At 41.9% G+C, this 20,457-nt stretch overlaps 1 protein-coding gene across 1 annotated transcript; it reads right to left on the reverse strand.

The window, feature by feature from the left end:
- Positions 1-2,843: 2,843 nt before the first annotated feature.
- On the reverse strand, positions 2,844-18,197 carry SRD5A3 (steroid 5 alpha-reductase 3). The gene is made up of 5 exons (XM_004382893.2): positions 17,940-18,197; positions 9,509-9,651; positions 7,591-7,788; positions 4,206-4,340; positions 2,844-3,311 (listed from the first exon to the last, which is right to left on the reverse strand). The coding sequence occupies exons 1-5, from the start codon at positions 18,158-18,160 to the stop codon at positions 3,052-3,054; spliced, it is 957 nt and encodes a 318-aa protein (XP_004382950.1). The 5' UTR covers positions 18,161-18,197; the 3' UTR covers positions 2,844-3,051.
- Between the last annotated feature and the right edge of the window lie 2,260 nt (positions 18,198-20,457).

The raw sequence follows: 20,457 nt of genomic DNA on the forward strand, positions 1-20,457 counted from the left end.
CACAGCCACCTCCAATACTTCTTGTCCATTTATTAGAAAAATCTCAGAAGCTTAGACTAATATAAAGCATTAAAAAAATAGTTGAATGATTATTCTGATAAGCACTGTCAAAGAGTGGACAGAAATTGGCTAGAGAGGTGATAGGAGTAAAAAGAAATCTACTTGCAGATTCGCTATTTTAAGGTCTTTAATATATCAGTTCATTTTGAGATATATTACTCGTCAATGGTTCTTGAGTTTTCAGGTATTTCAGTTAATGCAAATGTTCACTGTCACTCTTAAAATGAGTATTAAACTGCATACAAAAATATCTGCAAAGGCTTTTTGGTGGGAGGGGGGTAGGAATTCTAGCAATAACCACTAATTGAATTAAAAACATAATACAGAACAGAGCTTTGCAGAGACAAAATAGCCTAGGCCCTCTATAAGCAAGTGTTAATACATAAGAGGAGCCTACAACTTGGAGACCTAACAAAAACAGCCTCTTTTCAGCACATTTACACACTCAGTAGTTAATCCAGGGAATGTTATGAGGTAGTTCAGTATCAATTCCTCTAGTTTAACGGTAACAGAGAATGAAAGATTAAGGCTATTCAACTAAACCAAGATAAAAATCAAGAATCTCCACCCTCAAGCTATTTCTGGATTATTTATGTGAAGAAACTGCAAGCTCTCTATGGTGTTCTCCCTTTACACACATGGAATATTTTCACCAACACAGAAAACAGTGCTGATTCTGATACTGCAAGCACAACACAATTCTCAATCATTCTCCATTGGGTAAGCTTTCGCCAAGGCCACGCTACTTTGTTCTCAACCCCTTTGATGACATCATTATTTCCTCTTTGATCTTCACCTAGAAATGCAATGTTTGGACAAAGAAGGGGAAGGAAAGAAAGAGAAGGGGAAGAGTGTGAGTAACAGCAAAGCAGCAGGGATTAGAATGGGGAAACTGGAAGGCTTTTGCACAGCACCTGGTATGTTTTTCCATGGAGAACGCTCATTATTTTATTTAATGTTTGATTTATTTGATGTTCCCGAACATCAGCCAAATCCCTAGCCAACTTCCGTATAAAACTGCATGTTAAAGCAAAATACAATTTTCCCCCAAATAATTTGGTAGTAATAAATTATCTATGCCATTATTTATGCCATTTGTATGGAAATTAAGACCTAACTGCAATATGCTTTACACTTTTGTTCCCGAGTCCTGGTCCTGAGGATGACGAACCCTAAATGAATATGTCATTGATTTGAGCAGACTGAGCAACAGATTAATTTTAATTAAGTCATATTTGATTCATGGCAGAGAAAATGTTACATCAGAATTTGTAGTAACTTTAGAATGTGCTCTGACACGGAAACACAGTGAAACCTGTGAAAGCCAGAACTTGGCAGACTGCCTTGTTTTTCTAGGTCTTGCAAGTTTTCCACCTTTGATGGGGTGTAGTCACCACTTTTCTATCACTCTCTATTTAGTAAAAATATTTGAGTTTTCCTTCTCTGACAGGTTTCTGCCTTACAACAGGTTCCAGCTTTCACAAGTTTTACTGTATTTGAAGTTAGACTAAAAAAAATGTGTTTAACAACTTTGATTTACTATTCCATGGATGGATGTGTGTTGGGGGATAGTCTTAGACTGTGCATTTGATATGTGTCTGATTACTATAACAAGGTTTCTTCCCCAATACCAGTTGACCAGTTGCTGTTGAGTTGATTCCAACTCATGGTAACCCCATATGTTCAGAGTAAAACTGTGCTCCAAAGGGTTTTCAATGGTTGATTTTTTGGTAATAGATCACCTAGGCCTTTCTTCCAAGGTGCCTCTGGGTAGACTTGAACCTTCAACCTTCTGGTTAGCAGCTGAGTGTGTTAACCATTTGCAACACCCAGGGACTCCTTCTTCCTCTATACTATGGTACATATTAGTACAAAACGTTAGTATACTGACTATAAGATCTGCATAAAAGTAATAAAGTTAATACCTCAGCCAATAAGCCAGAAACTCTTACGCCGCATGAAGGTGCAGCTTTTGCTGTGCTGCTCAGCCAACAGTATAGTTATTCAAGGTTTTGTTTTCTTTCACACCATGCATTCATTTCCCTTTGATTTAATCATGGGATGTGCCTGGTATTTTCTTTAACATAAACTATTTTAAGGGTCAATTTTATGCCTAAATCTCTTCAGATTCATCCTATTAATTACAATAAACTCAGGCAGACATTAATCCAATTTGAATAACCACATACGAATGAGCCTACAACACCATCCAGTCCAGAGTTTGAGTTCGTTCCATTCATGAAGGCTTTTTATGCATAAATATAAAACGTTTTAATTTTAGATGCTTTTACTTCTAAGATTGGTTCTCTCTTGAAAGAGATGTCAAAGAAGTATTAAATAAAAAGTCTTCAAAACTTTGTTAGGCTATGATTTGAGCGGGACTTCAGTGGAAATGACTATTGATGTTTATATATACCGGAGATCTGTTTTATGGTAATATGTGAAAGTATAAACTAATCAATAAAATCATTTTTCCATGAAACTATCAGTGTAAAATAATATACTATTATTATTTTCAAAGACTATTCTGCTTTTATTGGAATGAAAGAAACATTTATTGAGCACCTACTAGACTGCTTATTATATAGTCCAGTTCATTTGTCCCTAACAGACTACCACAGCCCCAGATTATTTTCTCTCTTCTTGTGTGTATGCATGTGTGTTTGATGATGTTTATCCAGGTTAGTTTGCTTTTGAAGTGGCTTGGAGGAGTCTCATCTACTTTTCTTCAGCTGGCTTGTTTCATAAAGCATCTCTGGAAGCAGACACAGCAATCCCAGGTGTGTCAAAAGTATTTCTTCTCTGAAGACACTTTAAGATTCATTTTCTCAAGGGGGATGGCTTTGTTCATTAAGGGAGGACTTTGGGGTATAAAAACAGAACAGAGAGTTTCAAACAGTTCTACAGAAACTGTACTTTGGTCTCTAGACTTCTTTGTCCTTAGGAATTAAGTCTGTCACCTAGTTTACATTCTTCATGGCTTAGCTTATCTTAAAACAAAAATGGCAAGAAAGCTTTCCTATGCTTTGGGTAGGAGACAAATTTGCTTTTGTAGAATTTGTGGCTGAGGAAAGCAGCCAGGGCCTGGCTGAAGAAGACGTATGTTACCACCAGCCACCAAGTTATGTTGTGGAACCCAAAGGTGACGGCCATGGAAATGTAGATCATCAGCTCTGCTAAATAGTTAGGGGAAGAAACATATTCAAACCAGTCTCCAAAAGGAATTCTGTAGTTACAGTGAATGACCACTCCTGAAATTGAGAAAAAAACTTCATTAGCATTAATTTGGAAAGTTTTACCGCTTTACTCCCCAAATCATTTATAAAAACTCTTATTTAGAAAAGAGTTCCACACATTTGTGTGCAAACCACCATCCTGTCTCATACTTCCATTGTCAATCTTCTACATATTAAAAGTCACATGCTTAGGTTACACTATCAACTATTAATAAAGCACAAAAAAGGAAAGTCCGTTTATCTAGCAATCCTCAAAACTCGTAATTAAGAGCACAGGCTCTGGAGCCAGACTGTATGAGTTCAAATCCTGATTCTGCCATTTACTAGCTGTGTAACTTTAGATAAATTACTTAATCTCTCTGTGCCTCAATTTCGTCATCTATAAAATGAAGATAAGATTGTACCCATCACATGTGGGCATTGTGAGGCTGTATACAGAGCACTTAGAACAGGACCGAGCATAAAATAAGCACTTGATAAATGTTACATATTATTATTTCATTTTTAACATTTCAAAAAGCCTAATGAAAAAAACTGCACCTGTGATATGTCACCACACGTTAACTAAACAGTCAAGCTTTTTTTGCTTTGGTTGGAATGATACTAACTCAGCAGGGTAACACTAGCTCTCACAGGCCGATCAGACACATTGGGGCCGTGCAGGCCCCAACATGTGGGCACAGAATAGAATCATGGATTGTCAGGCCAGATGGCACCAGAGACAGCTTTCAGCGTTAACCCTCTCATTTTACAGATAGGAAGATCAAGACCAAGAGAAGTGTCCTGACAAAAACAACCATTTGATAAATGAGACTACTAATTGGGCAGGAAGGAAAAGAATGAAGGAACACAGACAACTAAATTCTGAGGGTTAAAATCCACTTGCGGTGGCTCTAAAAGATATCTCACCTGCTTTGTTTTTCCTGAGATTGCCGAGAATTACATGGCACTTATACTGATGGGCAGATGACCAGATGAACATCAGCATTCCGAGGATATGGAACCACCGTGCTTGCATCAATAGATTCTTCCCTATTACATACGCTACAGAAATAAGAATTATCTTATTAGCCAACTGCAAAAATTCAGCTCAAGTGATTAAAATATCATCCAGTCACTTAGCAGTAGAACCTAATTACCCACTTACTCTGTTCCTTATGACTAGGAAATTATCCTGATGTAACTTCCCAAGTACAGAGGGGTGAACACCTTCTTTCTGGACAGAGGAGATATGCTCCCTAGCCGTGGGCAGCTTCAGTGGCCCCTGGCAGAGAATTCCATACATTCTCCGGCTCCTTCAAATGCTTCAAGCACATAGTTCAGCTCTGGCTTCTACTCTCATGATCTATACTCGTGTGCTGAGACTACTTTGTGTTTCTATTTCTAAGCCTGGTTTTAAGTTCTATTTCTTACATTCTACTGTCTGGAAAACACTTTATAAAGAGAACCCTCCCTGAGATACCATACTAAACCATCGCTAGGGAGACCGTGGACGCAGAGGGCTGACTATACTGGCTCCAGCCGGTGAAGTAAATCACTGGTGGAAAAGGTTAAAGGTGGGGCTTTTCAAAAAGAAGATACATGTAAACTGTGAGATGAAAAGTAAAATGGTATCTTTTTCTCATTAGAAAGAACCTAGTCAGAGAGATTTAGTTTCAGGAGAAGAAATACTCCAAGTATCATCTCCTCTTTCTTCTCCAGCTACCAGGAAGAAGGAAAGAATACAGGCCATCCAAGGACCTGAAGAGCAAGCCACCGAGCGTCAGAAAAGCAAATGAAAGACTTCCCTAAGATTAGCAGGAAGGAGTCAGACTAATCAGGGTCTTGACTGAAGAAACAAAGTTGTCCATGGACAATGGGGAAGAGTCCGAGGGCCTGGAAGAAAGAGGGAGTCCCTATTTGATTCAAGTAAAAGACCCAATGGCTCATTCTACTCCACACAGGTACCTAGAGATAGAACACAGTTGATAATAGTTAATGACTAAAGACAATCCAGAGTCCCTGGGTGGTGTAAAGGGTTAACAGCTTGGCTGCCAAACGATAGGTTGGAAGTTGGAGTCCATCCAGAGGTACCTCAGAAAAAAGGCCTGACAATCTACTTTTAAAAAAAATCAGTATTGAAAACCCTATGGAGCACAGTTCTACTTTTACACGTGGGTTCTCCGTGAGTCGGAGCAGACTTGATGGTAACTGTTTTTTAAAATCTGTATAATATTTAATTATTCCTTTATCAATTAATTGCCAATTGAGTATCTATTGAGCCTGGAATTGTTGTAGACACAAGCGAGAGAGCAGTGAATAAGTCAGGCAAGATTCCTGTCCTCATGAAGCTTACATTCTAGTGGCAAGAGGCAGACACAAATAAAGAAATCAATAAACAAGATAATTTCAGCTAGAGACAGTACTCTGAAGAAAAGAGTTTTCTGGAGGAAAACCCTTGGTGGAAGTGACATTTGACCTTAGACTTCAAAAAAGGAGACTTGTGAAGATCTGGGCAGTTTATTCTTGCTTTTGTTCTTTCTTTTCACTTTCACAACAATATGTGAAATCAATATGTGTACCTAATTTACACATAAAAGTAGGAGGCTCAAAGAGGTTAAATTAAGCCAGAATTCAGACTTGGGCCTGTCTGACTCCCAAACCTATATATCTATCTTTGCTATTAGTAAATGCCCCAGTGTGATCTCTCTCAGTGAATTATTGAGACCAGTTCTTCTTCTATCACCCCAAGTGACCCCAGATGAGTTCTTGAAGGTCAAGTGGGTCAAATTAAAAAACATCTTCAGAAGGGAGTATCCAGAAAGATGCTTCAGCTCCTTTCCTTGACTATATAGGAGGGAAGGCAGAAGTTGGGGTCCAGACACCAGAGGAAACCCCAGAAGATAAATGTAATGCCAAAAGAAACGAATAGATTGAAAACTAGTAGGTTACCAAAGTGCTTTAGAGTTCCTTCTGAGTGGAAAACTGTTCACCAAAAATGACAGCTCAAACCATGACACTGAGCTGAAAATGTGAATGTCACAGCAGAGAGACCAGGGTGAAAAAATTGACTAGACTGAGTTCAGGGGAATTAGGTAGAAAGATTTGAGCTGAGTGGTCAGAGCCAATAAATAATTCACAAATTGAGAAAGACTGTCGATAAATCGTATTTTAAAATCATTCCTCAAACCAGAGATCTTAGATTGTACCACAGCAACAGAGAGAGGACTTTCAAGAGGCACTCGTGACCCTGAAATCAAACCTGAGGAGGAAGCTCACTGCAGTGTTGGAAATAGCTAGCCCTCAGTCTCCGTTTACATGGGTAGACAGGGCTGCTTTAGAAAACACAGAGCCTTGGACTTGAAAACAGTCATGGAAGACCTGTCTGGGCTGATGGATACCAAGGCTGCAAGGCCATGTTTACCTCGGCACTACAAACTCATTTCAATAACCCAGATTATCTGGACTCCTTGTATTAAGCATTTATTGTTTTTTTTTATAAAAGAGACAGTCATTATTTTAGATAACAGAACAACCCACCCCTTCAAAAAAAAAAAAAGCAAACTGCATTTCCTTCTTATAAACCAAGGTCATGATATTGCTTCCCCCTTCCTGGCTAGTGAGAGTTTAGAACGTTAAGACACAATTTTCTTTTCCCCTCAGGCTGCCTCACTTGAAGGAAAGATTTGTTATCATGGGGGCAATCACAGGACAAAAGAACAAAAAAATGGCTCCCCACTCCCTCTTCAAATTAAAAGTGTTCACCACAACCCCAGCCCAACCTCCTTCTTTTCTCATTTTCTATGATTTAACCTGCACCACAGCTTTCCCTCCATCACCCTCATAAGCCCCATCCCCCTTCCCAGGCACCCCAGACACCCGAGGTGAGGCAACCTTTTGCTGACCCTTTCTCCTATTCTTGGGTGCTCTGCTGCTTCCTGTTCAACTCTTTCCCAGCTTCTCTTCCTTTCCAGACTAACTCTAGTAACTTCAGGAAACCCCAAACCCTATTTCTTCATTCTAGATGGAGCTTCCTGAATACTCTGCACTTTACTATCTTTATTGAAGGCATTACTTGCTGCTAAAGTTTTGAAGTAATGGTTACTGTATATGTCCTTGGGTATGTTAACTTTAAAAAAACAAACAAACTACTATTAGAGTCTAAACTCCTCAAAGGCAAAGTAGATGAGCATTGCCTCCTACTTTTAAACCTCTCATAAAATGGTTAGTGGAGCATTTTGCCTGACGAGCGCCTCATACACCCTGTGACTCAACTAACAAACCCAGAGTTCCTGGCCTGACAGTGACCACTCACCATTCCTGCCATCCATTGGCACTTGGCTCAGCACAGTGAGGCCGATGAGAACATAGTAAACAAGTCCAAAACAGTACTGCACGACATTAATCATGGCATTGGAGAAGACACTGACGTAGAAGCACTCAAAGAGTCTTCGCAAGCTGTGCAGCCACAGAAATACCAACACTAAGAATGCAGACAGTGCCAGCTCACCTCCTACAAATCAGAATGCAACACATTCAGCATCTCTCTGCTAGGACCAATCGAAAGTTATGCTTTTCCCTATTGTTAAACAGAGGCAACTTTTTGCTGACCCTTTCTCCTATTCTTCGGTGCTCTCCTGCTTCCTGTTCAACTCTTCACCAGCAAGATTAGAGTTAGGAAAGGCCGCTAGAAATCATCTAGTTTAATGCCTTCCTGTTTTTGGTTTTTTTTTTTTTAGCAATGAGGAAATGGGCCAAGAGAAGCCAAGGAATTTGGCTCAAGGTTACACTGTATGTTAGTGACAGAGGTTGGACAAACCCAGGTCCCTTGACTATGTTATCCTGTGAGAGTCTCCCAAGCTAGGAGGACATCACTGTTAAGGGTCTGTGCACTCTGGTTCCTGGCCAAACCTGTTGCTGCCGAGTCAGTTTCAACTCATGGCAACCTATGTATTACAGAGTAGAACTGTTCCATAGGGTTGTCTTGGCTGTAAGGCATACAACAACAATAATCTTTACAGGGAGTTCCTGGGCGATGCAGACCGTTAAGCGCTCGACTACCAGCTGAAAGGTTGGCGGTTTGAACACACTAACCCATATAATCAGCACCCAGATCAAGAAACAGGACATGACCAGCACCCCTTTGTGTTCCCTTCCAATTACCACTCCCTGCCTCCCACAACCCCAAATGTAGCCCCCTACCCTGACTTCTATCAGCCTAGATTAGATTGTCCTGTTTTGGTCATTTTAAATAAATTAAAACCTACCTTTAACTCTCTGGTAATAGATTAAAACAACCAACCAACCAAATAAAACCCCTCACAGCCAACACTCCAAATAGCACAACCAGCCCCACAGTAAACAAAAGGAAGAGATATAGTTTACATGAGTGTGAAGAGCGATTGATTCCCTGAGGTATCCTTCCCTCCCAAAAAGGATGTGCGTGGGCTTTCTCTTCTGATTGTCATCTTTTGCAACAAGTTCCTCTGGTTACACAGAAAAAGATTACTCTAAGGGAGCCAGTGGTTTGGCTGTTGGAAAAAGGACAGAGATAGGACCAGAACAATTTGTTTCTAATTCTGCTCCTCACACTCTCCCTGACCTTAGTTTAGGCCACTTCATATCCTTCACCCTCAATGCCTTATTTTAAACATTGTTCTAAGTATCCTTTATTCGACGCAGAGTGAGGCAAACTTAAAGTCTATTTTGCCAACAACTATTTACAGTCAACTTTCTTATAAAACCAGAGCCTCACAGCATAACAAACCTTTTTACATGTTTACCAAAAAGTAATTTTCTATCAAATTTCTGGAGTTCTGAGACATGATTTTGGTTGGAACTATAGAAATGATAAATGTTTCAAGGCAAACCTGAGGGATCTTAATGCTTTTTCCCTTGAGTGTAAAGGCTTCTTTATAAATTTATCAACAACACTAAAAATATCAGACGGAGAACAGCCAGTCCCAGACAAAGTTCTGCGCCTGTGGAGAAGCCAGGAGACCAAGTGCTAGCTAACTTTTGGCTCTGCCATCTTTTCAGCAAAGGACTTAGGGTCAGCCCCTTGGCCATCCCTCTATGAATCACGCAAAACTCGTTTTGCTCTCACCCTCCCCTTGCTAGGCCCAGTGGGGAAGAGGCTGAGACTGGCTTGGAAACACCCGGAACAGCTTCCCTGCAGACAGAAAGGGCAGACCCAGGATGCAGTGGTTGTAGTTAGCCAGGGAAGTTGTTACCTTGGAACTGGGAAGCCCCAAGAATTCTGAGCAAACCATGAAGCCAGTTCGGAAAAGGTGCTCCCAGAAAAAGAGGCTGAATAAGGCACCAAAGCAGGAAACCATTCCACACCACAGAGACGATATAGAAATGTGAAAAATACCTGCAAAAGGAAAACAATAATCAGGGTAACAACAACAACAAAAAACCAAACTCATTGCTGTCCAGTAGATTTCAGCTCAGGGCAACCCCATGTGTTACACTGTAGAACTGCTCCATAGGGTTTTCTTAGCTGTAAGCCCTGGTGGCATAGTGGTTAAGAGTGATGGCTGCTAACCAAAAGGTTGGCAGTTCAAATCCACCAGCTGTTCCTTAGAAATCCTATGGGGCAGTTCTACTCTGTCCTATAGCGTCACTATGAGTTGTAACGAACTCGATGGCTCCTAACAACAACAATCTCTATGGAAGCCTACTGCAAGGCCTTTCTGCAGCGCTGCTGGGTGGGTTCAAACCATCAATCTTTAGGTTAGTAGGCAAGAGGAAACTGTTTGCGCCACCCAAGCCGTTATGCAGGAAGATTATTTTCAGTTTTCCTATCCGCTTGCCCACACTTCCAAATTATATTTTTACTTTTTAATAGAACTTGAATTCTGCAGGTGTTCAGGTTTTTAAAATTTCCTTTCAAACGATGGAACCAGTTAACTCATAGGAAAAAGAGGGCGTCTCTGAGGTGAACAAGAACAAAACTGACCTTGTTAAACTTAGACTGAGGGTCAGTTAGCAACCTCTCTTGTCTCTGGATAAGGAGTCCTGGTGGTGCAGAGGTTAAGCACAAGGCTGTTAACTGAAGGGTCGGTGGTTTGAACCCCCCAGCCGCTCGAGCAGTCTGCTTCCATAAAGATTTACAGCCTTGGAAACCCTATGGGGAAGTTCTACTCTGTCCTACAGGGTCACTATGAGTCAGAACAGACAGAAATGGGGTTTCCTCATCTCTGGGTAATAAGATTGGGCTCAAGTTCCAAAGAAAAGGCCACAGGCCCAGGCAGAGAGCACAACCTAGATTTTGCTAACGCATGCCCAATCTGTGAAAGATTTCTACATCCCAGGCAATGTTGCAGCAATAGCCACACAACAAGATTTTCACAATCACAGAGGAACTCTTAAAGGTTTTCTAAAGCAGTGTTTTTCTAAATTGTACTGACTATGAGTAATTTTTATCATAACGTGACAAATATTATAGTCAGAAAATTAGGTATCAACCTCATTGGTTACAGTTCTCATACAACAGCGGTGGCTATTTCACAGTTAACACATTTACAGATTAAATGAAAAATAAACTCACAAAACCAATAACCTTCACATTATCAACGTTAGTTTAATGTAAAAGATGATGTTAATTTGCTGAAACAAAACCACCTAATAGGGCACAAAGGCCATAGCACAGGTTCTTTGGAGGCCCCTTTACCTGCATTTCCTCATGATTTTTCTCTATTTAAACCAACTGAAAACCTTTCTGACTCTATAGTGTGCTTGAGGTCATTTGGCCTTCCCTGGGGCATCACGTTTATTTGTTTTCTCACTAGCCCGTGACAATGAACGTAAGACACCCCGGAGCCAAGAGAGGAGTAAACATAAACTCAGGTGTTCCTCTAGGTGATCCAGAATATCCTTATAAGAGAACTCATAGACCCCTAAACCACAGCACCCCACTTCTACCACTGGAGCTGTCCTCTCTGGCCATACAGAACAAGGATAATTTTTAATTCCATGCAACAGCTCTTAAATTATTTGATGAGAGCCCTGCTGTTATTTCTGATTCTGATCATCTCCAGACCCAAGAGCCTAGTTTCAAGCATCAGGATCAATGCCCTGCCCCCTTGGCTGCTGGCTCCTGGTTGCGATCCAGGGTCTTTCTTAAGACACAGTTCCCAGAACTGAGCCCAAGTATGATCTAAGCAGACAGAGCAGAGCGGAAGTCAGCAGCACCTTTGGTCTGCAGGCTCCCACGAAAAGGGGAGGGGCCAGCTTCTGAGGAGCAACTTCTGGGCCAGCCACTTCATCTACTTAATTTTTTCACAAATATTTATTGAGCACTTACAAAGTGCCAGGCAATGTTCTAAGAGTTGGGGACATAGCAGGGAGCAAACAGAACACGTCCTTGCCTTGATGAAGTTTACATTTCAGGGGAGAGTCAGAGAGTCTACAGCTAAACCTTAAGACACCTAGCATCATGTTGGATGGTGACACAACAGGGTGAGGGGATGGAGAGGGAGTGCAGGGGAGGCTATTCTGGATGAGTGGTAAAGGGTGGGCTCTCCGGAAGCCATATATGCCTAGAACGAGTAACCCTTATGGATTTTTTGGGGAAGAATTTCTTAGGCAGAGGAAAGAACCACCACAAAGGTCCTGCGGTGGGTGCATACCAGGTGTGTTCAAGGACAGTAAAGGACACCTGTGTGACTGATGTGGAGTAAGGAAGGGCGAGAGTGGCATGAGGGGAAGTCGGAGGTGAGCAGGCAGATGACGCAGGGCATTGTAAGGAAGCTGGCTTTTATTAAGTGTGATGGGGAGCTGTTTGAACAGAGATGTGGCTTGAACTGAGGTCTCTAGACGACGCAAATGTTTTGCGCTCAACTGCTAACCCACCCAGTGATACCATGGAATAAGGGCTTGACAATCTGCTTCTGTACAGATTACAGCCAAGAAAATCCATGGAGCAGTTCTACTCTGTTTAACACATGGGGTCACTTTAAGTAGGAATCAACTCCACAGCAACATTATTTTTTTTTTCTTGGTGACGAATTTATAACTTAAGATGTTTAAAAGAACCCTCTGGCAACTAAAGAAGTCCCTTGTGGTGCAAAACAGTCAACGTGCTTGGTTGCTAACTGCAAGGTTGGAAGTTCAAGTCTACCCATAGAATAAACGCCAGGAGATCTACTTCCAAAAAATGAGTCATTGAAAACCCTACAAAGCACTGTTCTACTCTGACACACATGGGGTCATCATGAGTCAGAACTGACTTCCTGGCAACTGGTTTGGTTTTGGTTTCTGGCAACCAGGTTGAGAACAAAGAGCCTAGGGGTGGCGTGGGGTGGGGGTGCAGAGTGAGCCTAGAAGACCAGTTAAGATTATTTGATTTCATCTTGACAACAGTTTTATAAAGTTTATGTGGTTATCTTCAAGTGGCAGATGAGGAAACTAAGGCTCAGAGAGGTTAAGTTACTTATCAAGGTCACAAAGTAAGTGGCAGCATTTGGTGCCAGACTCAGCCCTGATGACTCTGAAGTTAACCCTTTCTTATCCAGCGGTACAAATAGTGACCATGAACTTTTTCAGCCTCTGGGGTTTTTCGGGAAGCTGCCGGAGTCAGTGCTGCCGCAAGGCAGGGGCCTTTGTGACTGTTTGAAACCAAAGAAATGGGTGTGTGCCGCAAATTACTGCTTTTACAGAGTATTGCGTGAGGTGTCTGAATTTTTGGAAGGAAAAATAGAAATTATGGAAGTTTTTATTTGTTACACATATGTACCAATAGATCCCCATGGGGACTCTGGGGTATAATTAATGATACTTCGTATGTACCACTGTTGAGCCCTGGTGGCAAAGTGGTTAACAGCTTGGCTACTAACCAAAAGGTAGGCAGTTCCAATCCACCAGCCGCTCCTTGGAAATCCTATAGGGCAGTTCTTCTCTGTCCTGTAGGGTCACTATGAGTAGGAATAGACTCAACAGCAAGGGGTTATATGTACCACTAAACACTTAGGGTAGGCTTGTGGGAGGGGGCAAGAAAAAAAGAATCCATACTACCTACCAAAAATTCAGACACACTTAATGATTCAGCATGCCTCCATTAATGAAAACACATGGTATCAACAAAAAATTCGAAGCAGAAATTAATTGGGTCATCAAAGGGTTAAAATCACATCATCGTGGCCCTATTTACTATTCACCTACAATTGCCTGAGCCTGCTTTTCTGGGCCCTCCATGACGTGTACTGATTTATATCAAGCCTAGAGGTAATTAAATCATTCAAGTGTGTTTTGTACAGGCTGGTAAACCACATCTTGCTGTGTTCTACTTGTGCCACGGTGTTTTTGATTCACGGGCAAATTGTTTTTGTACATTCTCTCTCTTGTTTTGCTTACTCACTTTCCTTCTGTAGAAAACATTTTCTATTCTTTATACCAAGTCATATCTCTTACTTTTTAAAAAACCTAGCTCAAACTTTGTAAAGCAGATGTAAAAATGCACTTGTTTCTGTTTTAGACAATTAACTGTCTAAAAAGGTTTTCTAATACAGTGTCTGTCTGCCTTACTAGCATACAAACTCCAAAGAGCCTAAGATAGCTTCTAGCACATGGTCTACACTCTATAAATACTGGTTGTTATGGACTGAACTGTGTCCCACCAAAATACATGTTATAAACTCTAACCCCTATACCTGTGGTTACAATCCCATTTGGAAATGGGTTTTCTTTGTTATGTTAATGTGGCAGGCTTAGTGTAGGGTGTGTCTTGAGTCAATCTCTTTTAGGATATAAAAGAGCAGATTAAGAAGGCAGTTGGGGGAAGATAGACGCCACGTCACATGAAGGTCACCATGACTGCCAAGGAATAGAAGCTGAAAAGAGACAAGAACCTTCCCCCAGAGCAGAGAGAGAAAGTCTTCCCCTAGAGCTGGTGCCCTGAATCGACTTCTGGCCTTGTAAACTGTGAGAAAATACATCTCTGTTTGTTAAAGCCATCCACTTGTAGTATTTCTGTTATAGAAGCACTAGGTAACTAAGAGGAGCCCTGGTCACACAGTGGTTAAGAGCTGGGCTGCTAACCAAAAGGTCGGCAGTTTGAATCCACCAGCCGCTCCTTGGAAACCCTAGGGGACGATTTTACTCTGTCCTGTAGGGTCGCTATCAGTAGGAATCAACTCGACAAAAACGGGTTTAGGTAACTAAGACACTGGTTAAATAAGTGAATGAAAGAGAAGGTAAGTCTCTCTCACCCAAAGTTACTCACAGAGTAAGCTCTGGGGTTAATCAACAAACAAAATAAACCAAAAACCTTTCTTTGGTCATTCATTCAAAAAATACTAAAGGCCTTATTAGTCAGGCACTGTGCTAGGGATATAGTAATAAACACAGCAAATTCCTCATGGAAAATTTACAGTCTAGAGTGGAGTTCTTAAACCATTGTTCTGCCATGGACCCCTCTGGCAGTCTGATGAAGACTATGGGCCCCTTTTCAAAACATTATTAAAAGCGTAAAATGAAACACGGAGGAATCACAAAGGAAGCACATTATATTGAAATACAGGTATCAAACTATTGAAAAACAAATCTGTGATACAGTCACATGTGCTTCTTATAACAAGATGAAATAACAAGATCTAGTAGTAAGTGAGGATGGCGCTGCAGGACAGGGCAACATTTTGCTGTTATACATAAAGTCGCTATGAGTTAGATCCAACTACGTGGCACCTAACAACAGTGGTAAGTCTACTAACTGGAGTATTTTTGAAGTAGTGATAAGAACAATATTTTGCAGTATCTTCCATATTTTTAATGTAATCCAAAAAAACCTGTGACAAAGTCACAAGTACTGATAATTCTATGGTTTGTTGTTTACATTCACAATTAAGGAAATGCTAAATTTCATCTAGAGGTTAGTAAAAATAAAGCTGTAATTTTTTTTCCAACCCAAGTTCACCCTAAATTTGATGCACAGACCCCACTGAACCTCTGGTTAAGAACTCCTGAACTCCAGTGGGGAAAATCCAGATGTCTCTCTGCTGTCTTCAGAGCCCAGCTCAATTGCAATGCTTCATACCATAGTGTCTGTGCTTCCACAGACACTATGCAAGTCAAGAGTACTATGACCCATGTTTGTGATCACCCATCTCTTCAGATTTTCTGGGAAATCAAACTCTAGAAACCAAAGGGAAAACAAAAGAAGCAACCATCACCTAAAAATACCCATCTACCAGACAAGGGTAATGGAAACAAAAACATTCCATGAGCTGATTTAAGGTTTTATTCTTGCCTGCCTTAGGAAAACTAATTCCAAGCAAAATTACCTAAAGACTGTCTTATGTGCAAAAATGTGACTTATAGCTTCCTATTTAAAATCAGGCTTATTTTCACTTTTAAAGTACTATTAAAATTTGCACAAGGAAAAACATTTAAATATAACTATCTCAGCGAAGGCTACCCAGTACTTCCAAATCTGGATTAACCACGATATTACTAAATGCCACAGTCTGGGGATAAGTCCATGCCCAGTGATTCCTCACACCTGGAGAAAGATCTTCCCTTTGAGGCATGCCAGTGGTTAAGAGATCCAAGTTTAAATTCCCACTGGTGGGGTTCAATTACCAACCACAACACCTAGTAGCACTGTACCAATGGGCAGCTGATCTCTTGTAAGCATCAGTTTGCACATCTTTAAATGGGAATAATAACATCCCCTCCTGGGTCTGTTGAAAGGATTAAATGAGGAAAGGAATATACAGGACAAAGTAGTCATCATAATGTATTAAAAGACCAATAAAATCTCTCCTCTGCTATTAACTGCTAATAGCTCCTTGGTCATTAACACTTAGTGCTTATTTTTTCCTGATGATAATAGTGAATTGTCACTGAAGACAATCTGGAAAACAAAGAGAAGCATAAAAGACGCTATAGAATCTTACTTCCACCTCACTCTAACCACCCCCCCTTTCACATAAATAAAAGCAAAAAATTAAAAAGGAAAGTAATATATATATTAACTTTGTTTTGGACATGGGCTCTTTTTTGTCTCAATAAAAATACCTTTCATTATTGGCCTGGATTTGTTGTACCTTCTCCAGGACTAAAAGAAACGTTGGTTTAAATTTAGGAAAAGAAAAACAGCAACAACACAAAAAACCCCAGCACCTGAACACCATGGGATGTTCTACTCTAGAATTCTGGAAGAAAAAGGCACAAATTATTTCATAATACTGTATTGTAGAAATTACAAGAAGTCCAAGGAGAACCAATTTTTGTAGTAATAAATAAGGAAAGGTACCAAGGTTTTTTCTCGGCATCCTGTACAGCTGCGGTACAGGATCCAGAGATGTAGCTGAGTACAGGGAATGATTTTAAATGTATCTTTCAACCCAGGGACACTAGTACATTTTTCAAACTTAGAAACTAAATTGTTAGAACTCATATTCTCTAAGAAAAAAATTTTTTTTTCACTTTGTAACTTAAAAAAAGTGACCATCTAGGCGTGCCACAGCTATTAAGAAAGGAAGTACTGCAATCAAATCTGGCTCAAAATACGATGACAGGCAATTTCCACTTAAGAGCCTCTAAGAAATACGCAGTTTTACCAGTCTGGCTGCATACTTTCACGTCTTCCCAGAATTTCATTCCCTTTAACGGCTAGTTCTCCCTTTTTATTAATCCCTGATCAATCCTTCCCCTACGTCTACATTTCAGAAACCAAGTTATACTTTGTCTCCCTGCTGTGCGCAGGTCTGGAGCACTGCATGCGTTTTAAGCGATAACCCGGGTGTTTTAATACATCAGAAGCCATTATCTTTTTCCAGATTCCTTCCTAAATGACTGTTTAAGAAGCATCATAAAGAAGCATCATAAAGATAATTTGATAATTCTTGTAGTCTAGAACAGTGTTTTGCTCACTCTCAACAGCTGTGTTCTGCATTCAAATTAAAAAAGGGGGAGAGGAGAATAGTAATAGATTTCACAATTTCTGAAAGAATTCTATTTAACCCCTGACGTTTTAATCTTTCACTGAAAGAGAGGAGCATATCTAAACTTGGTTATGAAGCCTGTAGAAAGTCAAACGGAGCTCTGGGATTGGGTCTGCCTAAAACGCGCCAACTTAAGCCACCTTCACCGGAGCACCAGCCGAGGTGCGGGTTAGGAGCGTCAGTGCGGCCGAAGGAGGTGGCGCCTGTGCGATGACCAGCGTCTTGCCTTGGTCCTGAGGGATTTGGGGAAATAGAGGTGCAAAAGGCGGGCCTGCCTTCATTTCCACAAGTGAGTTCCGGCGACCTCAAGGTCAGTTATGAGTCCCTAGGGCGGCAGGGAAGGTGAGGAGGAGAATTTGGGAGACAAGATTGTAACTTGCTGCCTTGCTGACCAGGCCTAAATTCGGAGGCGCTGCCGCTTTCTCTCAAAAGAAATACTGCGTGCGGCCACAAGTTCACCTTACCGCGCCCTCGACAGTACGCGCGGCTCAGCTCCCTTGACGTCCGCGAACACTCGGGGCCCTCCGCCCCCAGGGCCAAGAGGCGGAAGTGAGCAGTGCCGAAGAGGCTGGGATGCCAGCCTCTACTTCCAGGCCCGGTCCGCGCCGGTCCGCGCCGGCCCGCGCCGGCCCGCGCCCGCCTCTGCTGCCCCCTGCCGGCTGCGCCCTAGGCTTTCGGCACCTTGGCCGCCGGGGTTGGGTCGCGGGGCGATTACCTCTTGGGGATATCAAAGGCCTGGCACGCGGCTGGGCGCGGCGGCCTAGCACCTTTGGTCTTCCCATAGCGGATCAGGTCTTGGAAAAGCGGGCAGCCCGGGAACAGGCCCGCCGGCACCAGCTGCAGCAGCAGGGTGACCAAGAAGGCGGCGGCCAGCGTGAGCCACACCGCGCTTAGCGGGTTCAGCGTGGAGAGCTCGGCTCCAGCCCAGGGAGCCATGGCCAGCGCGACAGGCCTGTGCAGCCAGCCCGCGCTGGAGTAGCTGCTCGCGCGCCAGTCAAAGCCGGGCGGGACGTCCGTGATGTGACGCGGGGGCGGGGGCGGGGGCGGGGACGCGTAGGACCCCGCCCGAGACTGGCGGCCTCCGGAAGAGGCACCGCCCGGTAGTGCGGGTTCGTGGGGTTAGGTCACGCTGGTCCTGGCTTGTCGTTCTCAGTCCCTCCTTCACACGGTGATCCATACCTAGATGGAACCTCACAATACGATTCAACGGAGACAAACCACGTGCCTACAAGTGTTCATTGTAGTATTACCTCCAATGTACATGTACCACTTCACCCGGTTGCCGTAGAGTCGATTGCGACTCATAGCGACCCTATTAGGGAATTAAAAGAAGGAGCTCCAGTGACACAAATGTTAAGCGTTGAGCTGCTGACCCAAACGTTGGCGGCTCCACGGGAGAAAGACCTGGCGATCTGCTCTAGTAAAGATTAAAAATAAAATAAAATAAAAAACCCGTTGCCCCGAAGTCAACTGGAACTCATAGTGAACTATAGGACAGAGTAGGACTGCCCCCCGTAGGGTTTCCAAGGAGTGGCTGGTGGATTCAAACTGCCGATCTTTCTGTTAGCAGCTGAGCTCTTAACCACTGCACCAGGTTACAGCCGAGAAAACCCTATGGGGCAGTTCTGCTCTGTCACATGGGTCACTATGAGTGGGAATCAACTCTGTCGCAGACAACAACAGGGAATTTAGTTAAATTATGGTGCATTAACATGTTGGAAGGAGTCCCTGGGAGGTGCAAATGGTTAACACACTAGGCTGCTAACTGAAATTTTGGAGGTTTCAATCTACCCAAACCCTGTGGAGCACAGTTCTATTCTGACACATACGGGGTCACCATGTCAATTGAGGGCAACTAGTTTTTGTTTTAAACACATTGGAATACACGCAGCCATTAACGTTATAATTATGAAAGCTGTAGAAGCATGGAAAGCTTCTAATGATAACAAACTATGTTAAGTGAAAGAAGCAGATTATAAAAACAACTAGCATATAAATATGAGTGCTTGTATATATGGATAAAGAAAGCAGGTCATACACAAAAATTAATAGTTGTATTAGGATGTTGGGAATGTGGATAATTTAAACATGTAAGGTACAGTTTTGGCTTTCTTTTTTGGAAATCATCAAAGTATTTGCACATAATACAAAAATGAAATAGTGGTAAAAATTATATTTAAAAAACGAAGTCCCTTGCTGTCTTCGGCTGGGTTCTCTAGGGAAGCAAAACCAGTGACGCATATAAACATATATATATACACAGAGATTCATATCAAGGAAATGGCTCGTGTGGTTGTTGTTGTTGTCAGGTGCCATCGAGTTGATTCCGACTCATAGTGACCCTATGTACAAAAGAACGAAACACTGCTCAGTCCTGTGCCATCCTCACAATCGTTTCTATGTTTCAGCCCCTTGCTGCAGCCACTGTGTTAATCCATCTCATTGAGGGGCTTTCTCTTTTTCGATGATCCTCTGTTTTACCAAGCATAATGTCCTTCTCCAGGGACTACTCCCTTCTGATAACATGTCCAAAGTATGTGAGACGAAGTTTCACCATCCTTGCTTCTAATGAGCGTTCTGGCTGTACTTCTTCCAAGACAGATTCGTTCTTGCTTCTGGCAGTCCATGGTATGTTTAATATTCTTCTATAACAACTTATTTCAAAGGCATCGATTCTTCTTCGGTCTTTGTTATTCATTGTTCAGCTTTCTCGGGCAGATGAGGCGATTCAGAACAACATGGCTTGGGTTAGACACACCTTAGTCCTTTGAGTCACATCTTTGCTTTTTAACACTTAAAAGAGATCTCTTGCAGGAGATTTGCCCAATGCAATGCGTTGTCTGATTTCTTGACTGCCGCTCCCATGAAGATTGATTGTGGATCCAAGCAAAATGAAATCCTTGATAAACTTCAGTCTTTTTTCCGTTTATTGTCATGTTGCTTATTGGTCCAGTTTTCAGGATTTTTGTTTTATTTGAGATGTAATCCATACTGAAGGCTATAGTCTTTGATCTTCATCAGTAAGTGCTTCAAGTCCTCTTCACTTTCAGCAAGCAAAGTTGTGTCATCTGCATATCGCAGGTTGTTAATGAGTCTTCCTCCAATCCTGACGCTCTGTTCTTCTTCATATAGTCCAGCTTCTTGGATTATTTGCTCAGCATACAGATTGAATAAGGATGGTGAAAGGATACAACCCTGATGCACACCTTTCCTGATTTTAAGCCACGGAGTAT

The sequence above is a fragment of the Trichechus manatus genome, unplaced genomic scaffold (assembly GCF_000243295.1).
Source record: "Trichechus manatus latirostris isolate Lorelei unplaced genomic scaffold, TriManLat1.0 scaffold00101, whole genome shotgun sequence".
NCBI classification, from domain to species: domain Eukaryota; kingdom Metazoa; phylum Chordata; class Mammalia; order Sirenia; family Trichechidae; genus Trichechus; species Trichechus manatus.

What these genes read in the sequence shown, in the direction of transcription:
- SRD5A3 (XM_004382893.2), bottom strand. Translation starts at nt 18,160, where the DNA reads ATGGCTCCCTGGGCTGGAGCCGAGCTCTCCACGCTGAACCCGCTAAGC. An exon ending in GCCTTTGATATCCCCAAGAG is followed by an intron (nt 9,652 to 17,939) that starts GTAATCGCCCCG and finishes TTCCTTTTGCAG; the next exon opens with GTATTTTTCACATTTCTATA. An exon ending in GCCAATGGATGGCAGGAATG is followed by an intron (nt 4,341 to 7,590) that starts GTGAGTGGTCAC and finishes TTATTTCTGTAG; the next exon opens with CGTATGTAATAGGGAAGAAT.